Source organism: Oryx dammah, unplaced genomic scaffold (genome assembly GCF_014754425.2).
Source record: "Oryx dammah isolate SB20612 unplaced genomic scaffold, SCBI_Odam_1.1 HiC_scaffold_5, whole genome shotgun sequence".
In the NCBI taxonomy this organism is placed as follows: Eukaryota; Metazoa; Chordata; class Mammalia; order Artiodactyla; family Bovidae; genus Oryx; species Oryx dammah.
The window spans coordinates 51,500,013-51,512,791 of record NW_024070189.1 but is presented as its reverse complement, the minus strand read 5'-3'; the positions used below and the strand labels follow the sequence as shown (position 1 = coordinate 51,512,791).

Below are 12,779 nucleotides of genomic sequence, written 5' to 3'. Positions count from 1 at the left end.
TTAACCACATTCAAAAGAAATATAATGAGTACTAACTGGTTAATATTTTCTACTAAGCCAGGTCTTCTTTTAAAAGCATGGTCTCAAAATGAACTGGGTAACAGAATCACCTGGGGAGCTTATTTAAACACAGGGGTTCCACCCTCAGAGTTTCTGATTCAGTAGGTGGGGACAGGGCCCAGGAGTCTGCATTCCTATCACATTCCTGATGCTGCTGGTCTGGGGACCACACACTTTGAGAACCAAATGGTTCTAAAGCATCCTATATCTTCTGCTGGGTTGGCCAAAATGTTCATTTGGGCTTTTCTGTACCCGCATATGGAAAAGATTGAACAAATTCTTTGGCCAACCCAATACTTCTACGTGAGCATAGTCAGTCTCAGGATTGAGTCAGCTTAGAACACCTACTCAGGCTAAAGTCGAGGATCCCATGCCTGGCTGCCCATCTGAATCACCTGTGGAGTTTCTTGGTACTATTTTTAACCTGGACACCTGCCTGTCCCACCCATCCCACTGCACTGGGGTCTTAGGAGAGAGAAGTCCAGGCATGTGTGTTTTGCAAAATGACGCCAGAGCATCTGATCATGACAAATAGCAACAATTGGATGATACATACTTCCTGTGAAATGCTGAGTTAAGTCTTCCACAGCATTATTTCGTTTGATCTTCCCAACAACCTCATGAGAAGACCACTATTATCATCCCAACTTTACAGTCAGGATCAGTCACCTTTTTGAGGTAGTACAGCTAATCAGTGGTAGAGCTGGGACTTAAAGTCAGGCAATCAGACTCCAGAGAACAAGCTCTTAACCACTAAGACTCCAGACTCCCCTATTTTGTATCAAACCTTGTGAACCAAGGAGCCAGTGCTTTGAACATGAGGGAAAAACAGAGAAAGAAAATACTGAAACAACCTATATTACGATAGTGCAAGCTCTTGAAATCGTCTCTTGGAACCATTTATGTAAGAATGCCTTCACTTTCAGCTACTGTTACTTTATTAAGATGTCATCAGATAAAAACAGAACACTTTTTTTGCATCAAACAAAACCCTGGTGATAAAGACCGAGATTTATCATTAGGAGTGGGCTGGATACTATTGGGGAGCAGACAGTGAAGTTGGCAGGGGGAGTGGGGTCTGTGGGATGTGGAAGAACAATCCCATGGCACCCCCTCCAATTACCACCACATCTCATCACAACCACAGAAGCATGCAAATGGAAATGCCAACACTTCCAAGATCCTCTCAATACGACACTCATGCCAACCAACACAATGAGCTTGTCTGCCTGAGAGGCTGGTAATGCCCTTTCCTACTTTTGGCTGTGAGCACAAAGACACTAATACACTCTGTAGGGATTGCTCTCTGCTGAACTTGAGTGTTAGACCCACACAGTATTGCCATCAGTATTAGAGCTGAGGAGAGACCCTAGACAGGATCAAATCTGCCGTTCCTTTTTTTAAAAGGGAAAGTTAACATTCAGCACAGGAAAGCAACTTCAAGTCTACAAAGTCTTAGGGGCAGATCAGCACAGGAAAGCAACCTCAAGTCTACAAGGTCTTAGGGGCAGAATTCAAGGCAGGACCCAGCTCACCTAGCTCCCAGTTTAGGGCTCTTTAAACAGCCTCTTAAAAGTAGACTCCCTAGTGGCTCAGATGGTAAAGCATCTGTCCACAATGTGGGAGACCTGGGTTCAATCCCTGGGTCAGGAAGATCTCCTGGAGAAGGAAATGGCAACCCACTCCAGTATTCTTGCCTGGAAAATCCCATGGACAGAGGAGCCAGGTGGTCCAAGGGATCCCAAAGAGTTGGACATGACTTTACTTTCACTTTAAAAGTAGAACTTGACTTTTCTCCCATACTTTCCCTTGATGTATTATTTTATTGGTGATCACTGGGGGACAATTTGAACTATCAGACAGAAAACTACTAATGATATTTCAGAAAGACAAGGAGAGAAAAGAACTCTTTCTTGGCAAAGAAATATTGATTAATATGTGTGTCCACAATCATGTTCTCTTTGTATTAATGTTAGTCTCTTTAAAAGATTCCATAAGAAATGCTTGGAAATTTGATATTTTGAATAGTTCTTATCTGTCCATCTCTTGATACTCATATTCTGCACCAACCTAAAATGATGTCAATAGACAAAAATTGCCCAAGTAGAACTTACCAGAGTTGTGAGCTCTTAAAGACCAAGGTTAAAACTTTCTGAGGTTGAACTACAAATTTACAACCAACACTAACCTTTTCATAGCAAGACCTGGCTCCTGAAGAGTTGATGGTTTAAGGCCTTATTGGCCTTGAGGATAGAATAAGTGAGCTTTTACTGTCTGTACCCACTTGCAAATGGCATATAATGTTCATTAGTTTATAAATTCTTATATGCCATTTGTGATTGGCTACAGGCAGTAAAAGCACAATTTTTCTGTCCTCAAGGCCAGTAAGTATGGTCTTAAACCATCCCCCCTTCTAGGAGATAGATCATAATATGAAAAGGTTAGTATCACTTTGTTGTACAGCAGAAACTAGTGTAACTGTGTAAAGCAATTATACTCCAATATAAAAAAAAATTTTTTTAAGAGAGAGAAAAAAAGAATGTACAAAGTAAGCTCCTAACATTCTCCATGGCCCTCTTCTCTCGCAGGGCACGTGCACATCACAGACTTCAACATTGCCGCGATGCTGCCCGGGGAGATGCGGATTACCACTGTGGCTGGCACCAAGCCTTACATGGGTATGGGTCCCCTGAGCTGCCAGAGCCACTAAGAGCAAAGCGTTGTTTTTCATTCCTGTGGACACCATGTACTGGAGGTCCAGTCATCTGTAGGGCCTTGTGACTAGAAATGACAAGTCCCTCTCTGACTTTACCTGGAGAGCTTCTGATTTCACAGGTCTGAGGTGAACCTCAGGAATCTCCTTTTAGCAAGCATCCAGTCTGATCTTGATTCAGGCGGGCGCCATGGACTACCTGTAAAGAACGTTAGTTTATGAGTTATTAAGGACAGTTTCTACATACTTCCTGATGAAGAATATTAATAGTTCATTCAATAAATACCTACTCATTGCCTCTGTTTTTAGATGCTGGTGATTTTATAGGGAGCAAAACAGACAAGGTCTCCAACCCTTGGGGCTTATCTTTTAGTGAGAAGAGTTTTTTTTTTTTTTTTTTAAAGAACAAAACAGAGAAGGTACAGCAATAAGTGGGATGGTAATAAATGATATAAGTATTACTATAACCATGATTTACATACTCCTGCATAAGGATGTAAGTTCACAAAGTACCTTCCCGTTATAATTTTGGTTTTAGGCTTATCATCGCTATAATCCCATGAGCAGTTTGCAGGCAAAATATTTGAACTTGAAATTAAAGGCAAGAGCATTGCCACCTTCTTTCAATATTTCATTGTCTTACTTGCAGAACTAAAGAGAGGAAAAACAAGTCATCTGTAGGGGAAGATGAGCCTGATTTTATGTGATATTTGAACACCTGCAAATTTCCTGGCTTCCAATTATCTTCAGGGGTAATAAGTCCCTTTTGTCACTTTTAAAATAATGGACACATACAATACAGTCTATTTTCTGCCCCAAATCCACAGTACTCAAATGATAAAAAGGAATCTCCAAGCCTGCTGGTCTGAGTTTATTCCCCAGGTTTCCTGGGTTTCCATATTAAGGGCTCTTTTCTTGAAGCCAAATCAGAAAATGTGCATCTGGGTTTTCTAGGCCTGGTTTCCATGGTGAGAGGAGTAAAGGAAGATGATCTTTCTTTTCTCTCCCCAGTGATTTTAAACACAATGCCCATATAATTTGATTCTCTTCAAAATTGGCATTTCCAGTCTTTTTCACCACATAGAGCTAAGAAATTGGAATCCAGTCAAGTTTCTCTGCCCTCTCTACCCTCATCCTTATAATTAACAATTACCAATATTTATTGAAAGCCTTCTAGGGATCAGACAATGTGTTAAATGCTTTGCATTCATTGACTCATTTATTTTTCTCAACAACCCTGTGAGGCAAACTGTAATTATCACCATTTCACAATGAGGAGAACAAGAAATAATTTGCTCAAGATCATATGGTTAATAATTGAAAAAGCCTACATTTAAAGCAAGCTCTTTTTGACTTTAGAAAATCAAGCTTCTCTCTAAAAGAGAGAAAGACTTTAAAATATACGTAAGTGAAAGCGAAGTTGCTCAGTTGTGTCCAACTCTTAGTGACCCCGTGGAGTGTAGCCTACCAGGCTCCTCCGTACATGAGATTCTCCAGGCGAGAATACTGGAGTGGGTTGCCATTTCCTTCTCCAGGGAATCTTCCTGACCCAGGGATCGAACCCGGGTCTCCTACATTGGAGGCAGATGCTTTAACCTCTGAGCCACCAGGTATGTATGATTCTTAAATGGTTGTAAGCCAAATGAGGTAGGCCAAGCTCAAGCTCTCAGAAATATTTCTAGTTTTATTTTAAAAAATGAGTATCTGACTGTCAGCACTTATATCTTCATCCAGAAGTTGTTCTCTCCTTTGATTTTCGGATGGGAATCTTTCTAAGAGATAGCAGAGGTGGATGTCTGCTTTCTTTTTTTGACAGTTATGTTCCCAATAATTTGGTTAAATCTACCTAACAGATATTCACCAGCACTCTTCCCTGGTGGCTCAGAGGGTTAAAGCGTCTGCCTGGAATGCGGGAGACCCGAGTTCGATCCCTGGGTCGGGAAGATCCCCTGGAGAAGGAAATGGCACCCCACTCCAGTACTCTTGCCTGGAGAATCCCATGGAGGGAGGAGCCTGGTAGGCTTCAGTCCATGGGGTCGCAAAGAGTTGGACACGACTGAGCGACTTCACTTTCACTTTTCTGATCATTAGCAATGAACCAGAAAGAAACAGATTCTAAAAAGAAAGAAAACCAGGATGAAATATGCATTAAGTATATAGGAATATTCAGTGTGTTCTAACGTAAGATGCATGTTATGCGTAACATGCATAAACATATTATGCATCAGGTCCTCAGCTCTGGCAATGAGAATATGGGCCATCTGCCCGTGCTTAAGTGCCTTCACCCAACAAGGAAGTTTTCCTTTTTTGAATTCATCATCTTCTACCTGAATGCTCTTTCCAAGCGCGCCAATCCTTCCTTCTCCCCTCCCTTGGTCTGTGTGAATATAATCACGATCACCCAGAGCTTAACCAATTAAAATATTCATGTTCATCATAGACTAAGTCTTTTTATGTACTAGCATCTATATTCTGTGACTTTTATCAATAAATCTTAATTACTATAGCTTTATAATACAGTTTAACAGATGCAAGTCCCTTTACCCTTTTTTCAGAAAACCTTTATTATTCACATATTTTACAGAGGAAATTTAGAATCATTTTCATAAATTCCATGAATTATTTCTGTTGCACTAGATTTATATATTAGTTTTGGAAATTTAGAATCATTTTCATAAATTCCATGAATTATTTCTGTTGCACTAGATTTATATATTAGTTTTGGACCCTTTCTTCATGTCCTGACCAGAATCTACTGTCCAGTTGTTTTAAAATCTGAAAAGCAAACCAAATAATGGAAATCCAGATAGCTAATAAATGTATTAAAATGTGGACAAGCTTATTAGTAATCAGGAGAATGCCAATTTAAACCACAAGGGAAGACCATTATGTACTCAATTGATTGGAAAATGTCACAAGGTTAGTTAATGCCAAGTGTGGATAAGGACGTTGAGCAAAGTGAAGTCTCATGCGTTGCTGGTCAGAATGTTAATTGGTACAACCACTGTGGTAAATAGTTTGGTGCTATCTAGTATGTGTGCAGATGAGCAGCCCAGCCCCAGCATTTCCCCTCCCAGAAATGTAACCTAAAGATAGTGGACTTAGAAGAATCTTACATGTGCAGGAATATTCATGAGAGGCTTGTTCAAAATAGCCCCAATTGAAAACAACCCAAATGGCTATTAACAGTAGGAAACAGGTAAATTACACTGTATTAGTACAGCTTTGAATGTGAACAAACTATGTGCAGCAAGTTGGAGGAGTTTTATACACATAATGTTGAGCAAGAAGAGCAAGACACCAAAGAAAACAAGGAGTAAGATTTAACACACGCACACGCACACTCATGTTATTTATACATACATATTATACACACATCTCATATAGACATACAAACATAACATCTATATAACATATATATTACTAAAATAGGGAAAATTAAGTTGCGGCTTAGAAGTGCGTAAACAGAGAGTCAATCTATGTAGAAAGGCAAGAAGAAAATTACCAACAGAAATTTGGGATAGTGGTTGCCTCTGTGTTTGTAAACAGGACAGGACCCAGTGATGGGGTCAAGATTCTATGTTGTAAGATTACATGGCCATTTGGTTATAACTGCTTACTAAATTCTTCTTTTATGTTTTACTTACTTTTCTGAATGGAGATATGGAAATATTTTAAAAACAAACAAAACACTCGATGGTTTTTTGAAGGAAACAGTCCTTCACCACCTCTACTTGTCTCATCTCAGAGACAGAAGATTTGATGGAAGCCCTCAGCGTCTCCCTGCTCTGGCTCTTCAGCACTTTGAGTTCAAAGAATTACCTATCCATTATGCTTTGTGGAGAAGGAAATGGCAACCCACTCCAGTATTCTTGCCTAGAAAATCCCATGGGGAGGAGCCTGGCGGGCTACGGTCCATGGGGTCACAAAGAGTTGGACAAGACTGAGCAACAACATGATTTTGTACGCTGCTGCCCTTTTTTCTTAACGTTCTTCCCAAATTCCTCAATTCTTAGCCTACTGTGACTATTTATTGAATGAATAAATGCATATTCAAATGTATTCATGCTGGAATACAGTGTAGGAGAGGATTCTACTCATAAAAACTTCAAGGGTGGTCCAAGACAAGAGAATACATGGCTTTTATAGATGTTTATTCCATTAGATGTTTTCTTAGCACAACAGTCTATTTATGTCTCAAAGTTCTCTGCAGCTTCTCTGAGATATCTATCACCTGTCACCTGGTGGGACCACATCTGATGACTTGCTATGAGATAATGATAAGGGAGAGCAGAGTTATAGTGCACTGCATCCAGTCTGTGGGGGCACTGTGGGGTCAGGACCATCGGGGAGCTGTTACTTGCAGAAAGAATGCAGTGGTGCATGAAAGGTGAATTCATCAGGGGAATTCACTACTTAGTCCTGCTAAAGGCTTTTACAGTCAAGATCAGCCCCGGCATTGGGATGTCAACATCGTTCCTCTCTAACTGGATGTTGCCCACAGGATTTTACCTGAAATTGAGTGCACCAGGCAGGGCAAACCCATGCACATTTCCCACATCACACCAATTTCCTTTGTCCAGAACTTGCATCCTACTACCTGAAGCTTGGGTCAAGTGTGCAGCTTTTGGCTAGCTAAAATTTCCAGTGTTACAGATGTTTGCCCCTCTTGAAGAGTATCTACTTTTTTGAGGATTTCCCAGGTACCAGACCCATGCTGAGATTTTGGCAGCCATTATCACATTTAGTTTCTCACCTCTGTAAGAGCTGCCTTCTCATGATTCTGGTTTTGCTGATGATTCTAATGCTCAGCCCACTAACTCAATTAAGGTCATAGTAAGTGGTGAAGGCAGATTTTGAGCCCAGACAGCCTGCTTTCACAGCTAAAGTTTGTAAACAGTGCTTGATTGACTGATTGATTCAATATTGTTAATTCATTTAGCAAGTTTCTATTGAGTGACTCTAAATGGCAGATTCAGTACTGGACAAGCAAGCAGAGAAAAGACCTATCATTGCTTTCTATTATCATTCTCCCCACTCCATCCTTCAGAAGTTAGTTATTCTTGGAAGAGTGGGTAGAAGGTTCTCAGTGTGTTAGAGAACATGTACCTGGAGATATCCACTGCAGTAAGATTGACTGAGGTTCTGCCTTCCACTGGAGTCAGTTGAAAGAATTATTAGAGAAATGGAAATCAAAACTACAATGAGGTACCACTTCACTCCCATCTGAATGGCCATCATTAAAAAGTCTACCAGTAGCAAATGCTGAGAGGGTGTGGAGAAAAGGGAACCCTCCGACACTGTTGGTGGGAATGTAAATTAGTGCAGCCACTGTGGAAAACAGTATGGAGATCTCTTTAAAAACTAACAGTAGAATTACCATATGATCCAGCAATTCCACTCCTGGGCATATATCCAGAGAAAACTGATTCAAAAAGATAAATGCACCCCTATGTTCTTAGCAACACTATTCACAATAGCCAAGACATGGAAACAGATGAATAGATAAAGCAGATGTGGTACATATATACAATGGAATATTACTCAGCCATTAAAAAGAATGAAATAATGCCATTTGCAGGAACATGAATGGACCCAGAGATTATCACACTAGGTGAAGTAAGTCAGAAAGACAAATACCATATGATATCACTTATATGTGGAATCTAAAATATGATACTCTTTCACACCTACCTCTGAAAGAGGAACAAAATCAGGGACATAGAGAATAGACTGATAGTTGCCAAGGGGGAAATGTGGTGAGGGGAATGGATTGGGAGTTTGAGATTATCAGATGCAAACTGGTAAATATAGACTGGATAAACAACTGGTAGCTCTGCTGGTAAAGAATCTAACTACAATGCAGGAGACCCCAGTTCAATTCCTGAGTCAGGAAGTACCCCTGGAGAAGGGATAGGCTACCCAGTCCAGTATGCTTGGGCTTCCCTGGTAGCTCAGACAGTAAAGAATCCGCTTGCACTGCAGGACACCTGGGTTTGGTCCCTGGGCTGGGAAGATCCCCTGGAGGAGGGCATGGCAGCCCACTCCAGTATCCTTGCCTGGAGAATCCCCATGGACAGAGGAGCTTGGCGGGCTACAGTCCCGGAGGTTGCAAAGAGTAGGACACGACTGAAGCAACTAAGCATAGCACAGACAACAAGGTCCTACTGTGTAGCACAGGGAATTATATTCAGTATCATGTGTAAATCATAATGGAAAAGAATATAAAATATGTATATATATGTATATGACTGAGTTGCTTTGCTGTACAGAAGTAATTAACACATCATTGTAATTCAACTATACTTCAATTTGAAAAAAAAAAAAAAAGGAGAATTATGGAACAAAGGGTCAATGCCCCATGACTGATGTAAAACTATATCAGTCTGAGTGCCCCGCCCTTTCTCCTCTCCTTTATCCCCAGTATCAGGCTGCAAATGCTACTCTTGCCTCTTCCAGATGACTCCAAGCTGGGAAACCAATCTCCTGTAGTTGGAGCCAAATTCTGAACATTGTTTGCCACAGTAATACAAATTTATATCCTGACTATAACCCTTCTAAATCAAGACAACAAAGTAACATCTCTCAGCTTTCTTGCTTACAGAGTCAGCCAGACATTTGAGGCCTGATGGGATCCAGTTTTTAATAGGCATATGTTCTAAGTCAAGGAAGAATTTGTCTGTTAAGGCCTGTGCGTGCCTGTGTGTGTTGGTGATGAATGAGCAAGACTAGAAAATTAGAAAATTTGCCTACAGTGAGCAATCTAGCAATGGATGATAAACACCCTTAAAGTGTTTATACCCTGTTCCCTGGTAATTTGCCTTTGAAGGAACATGTTTGAAGATAGATTTGTTAATGTCTCAGGGAGCAAAGCAGGCCTCCCAGGTGGCTCAGTGGTAAAGAATCTGCCTGCCCATGCAGGAGATGCGGGTTCGATCCCTGGGTTGGGAAGATGCCCTGGAGGAGGAAATGGCAACCTACTCCAATATTCTTGCCTGGAGAATCCTATGGACAGAGTAGCCAGGCAGGCTACAGTCCATAGGGTTACAAAGAGTCAGACATGACCAAACACACACAATTCAATCAGAGTAAAACTAACTTAACTCTTCTGTGTTTTTCAGCACCTGAGATGTTCAACTGCAGAAGAGAAGCAGGCTATTCCTTTGCTGTTGACTGGTGGTCACTGGGAGTGACAGCATATGAGCTGCTGAGAGGCCGGGTATAGTAGAATTACATTTATCTTTGATTACTCTTCCAGTAAGTTTCATTTTTACAGTGAAAGGATTGATTTTTTTTTTTTCCGCTAAAAATCAAGTAGTTTGTTTCTGAGATGAAATCAACTCTGCCATGTGATGCTGGTTGCACCCCTTGGGGTTTCTGCCCATAATTAATTCACTCTTCTACATATGGGACCAAGAATGTGAGTTGACATTAAATTATGCAGATACAATTAAGTGAATTATAGGGAAATTATTAACACCCAGAGAGGGAAAATCAATACACCTCATGCCCTATCTTGTGTAAATATATTTGTTTGTTTAAAGAAAATCATTTTGCAGTTATAGTCTAGGGCTTTGATTCAGACACACTTCCCCAAAGGGAGTGTGAATTATTAATCCAACACAATTCATGCCCTGTCTTGTTGGATTTCTGTCTTTCATTTGGCTCTTGGGTTCTGGGCTCAGTGGCAAATTAGAGTAGTTTCCTTTTAAAGGTAACATTTCTTAAATTCAGAAAATGCCTAATTTTGCTAAGAAGAGATTTTTTTTTTCTCCCTCCCATATTATTGTACCTTGCAGTAGTTCCCTGTGATTGGATGTAACTGAGAATGTATTAACACCATTAGTTTCATTTTTCTTTTCTTCTTTTGCTTAAGAAAGGTGAAAAAAAGTGACTGTTAGGTTGCTGAATTTGTATCAACATATATGTTATCAGCTATAGTGAATGTTGGAGGAGGCAATGGCACCCCACTCCAGTACTCTTGCCTGGAAAATCCCACAGGTGGAGGAGCCTGGTAGGCTACAGTCCATGGGGTCGCTCAGAGTCAGACATGACTGAGCAACTTCACTTTTACTTTTCACTTTCATGCATCGGAGAAGGAAATGGCAACCCACTCCAGTGTTCTTGCCTGGAGAATCCCAGGGACGGGGGAGCCTGGTGGGCTGCCGTCTATGGGGTCACAGAGAGTCGGACACGACTGAAGTGACTTAGCAGCAGCAGCATAGTGAATGTTACGCTTATATTTGTTGTGGTTGTTGTTCAGTCCCTAAGTCGTGTCTGACTCTCTGTGACCCCATGGACTACAGCACACCAGGCTCCTCTGCCCTCCACTGTCTCCTAGAGTTTGCTCAAATCCATGTCCATTAGTTGGCGATGCTATCTAACCATCTCATCTGCACCTCCTTTTCCTTTTCCTTATTCAGCTCATAACTAAAAGTGTGTATGCTCTTACCAGCCTCTCTCTATTTTCCCCACTTGGCAACTATACTATTCTACTGTTTCTATAAGCTTGACTTTTCCCCCCAAAGATCCCGTATAAATGATATCATGCAGTATTTGTCTTCACTGTCTGACTTATTTCACTTTGCATATTGGACACAAGGTCTATCTATGTTGTTACAAACATCAGGATTTCCTTTTTTCTTATGGCTGAAGAATATTCCATATTGTATGTGAATATGTATTTTATATGTCATATGTAATGCTCCATCATTATTTTATAATATATCCATATCTCCTGCAATTCAGGAGACATGGGTTCAATCCCTGGGTTGGGAAGATCCCCTAGAGAAGGAAGGGCAACCCACTCCAGTATTCTTGCCTGGAGAGACCCATGGACAGAGGAGCCTGGTGGGCTACAGTCCAAACAGCTGCAAAGAGTCAGACATGATTGAGTGACTGAACACAGACATAATGAATATTATGTGTAAATATGTGTACTTGGTCGTGTCCAACTCTTTGTGGCCTCGTGGACCGTAGCCTGCCAGGCTCCTCTGTCCGTGGAATTTTTCAGGCAAGAATACTGAAACAGGTTGCCATTTCCTCCTCCAGGGGATCTTCCCGACACAAGGACTGAACCTGTGTGTGCCATGTCTCCCGCACTGGCAAGCGGGCTCTTTACTACTTGCACCACTTGGGAAGCCCCATATAAATATATATGTGTGTATAAATATATGTAACATATACACATATCGTTATTAATCTGTTAGTGGACGTGTAGGTTGTTTTGGTGTCCTGGCTGCTGTGACTAACGCTGCAGTGAACACAGCAATGCAGAGTCTCTTTTGTAAAGCACAAACCTCACTTTTCCTAGTGAAGAAGAAATGTTGCTCCTCATTCCTCACCCGCATATACCCTCACCTGCCTTAGCCACCCTCCCCTCCCAACCCACTCTTCAGACACCCTAGCTGGTCACCCTTGGCTCTATAGTATCAGGTTAACTTTTCAGATTTTGCTTCAGTATGAACGATGCTGACTCTTCGCAAACTCACTTCAGCCTCTTTGGACTTCCTCATCTCTCAAGGCATCCCTCAAAGGTCTTCCTCTCATTCCTTTGACTATAAAGATATTTCCTAAGATAAACTCTGTTTGTTTTTTTTTAAATAACTCTTTGAATAAGTTTGGAAATCGCTAAATTAAGTTTGAATAAAGTTCAGGAGGTGTCTAAACTGTAGAGCTTCTCAGAATCCTTATATTTTATGTAGGTTGTTCATTTCTAACAAAGGACAGACTTCAGTTCAGTTCAGTTCAGTCGCTCAGTCGTGTCCGACTCTTTGCGACCCCATGAATTGCAGCACGCCAGGCCTCCCTGTCCATCACCAACTCCCGGAGTTCACTCAGACCCACGTCCATCGAGTCAGTGATGCCATCCAGCCATCTCATCCTCTGTCATCCCCTTCTCCTCTTGACCCCAGTCCCTCCCAGCATCAGAGTCTTCTCCAATGAGTCAACTCTTCGCATGAGGTGGCCAAAGTACTGGAGTTTCAACTTTAGCATCATTCCTTCC

At 41.2% G+C, this 12,779-nt stretch overlaps 1 protein-coding gene across 3 annotated transcripts in view; it reads left to right on the top strand.

Moving 5' to 3' along the window:
• STK32A (serine/threonine kinase 32A) overlaps window positions 1-12,779 on the top strand; it is a 142,006-nt gene that overhangs the window by 104,785 nt on the left and 24,442 nt on the right. For all 3 annotated transcript variants that reach the window (XM_040239768.1, XM_040239767.1, XM_040239769.1), the window contains exons 7-8: window positions 2,649-2,738; window positions 9,895-9,992. In XM_040239768.1, the coding sequence (XP_040095702.1) occupies window positions 2,649-2,738; window positions 9,895-9,992 (188 nt within the window). The remainder of the gene's footprint in view (window positions 1-2,648; window positions 2,739-9,894; window positions 9,993-12,779) is intronic.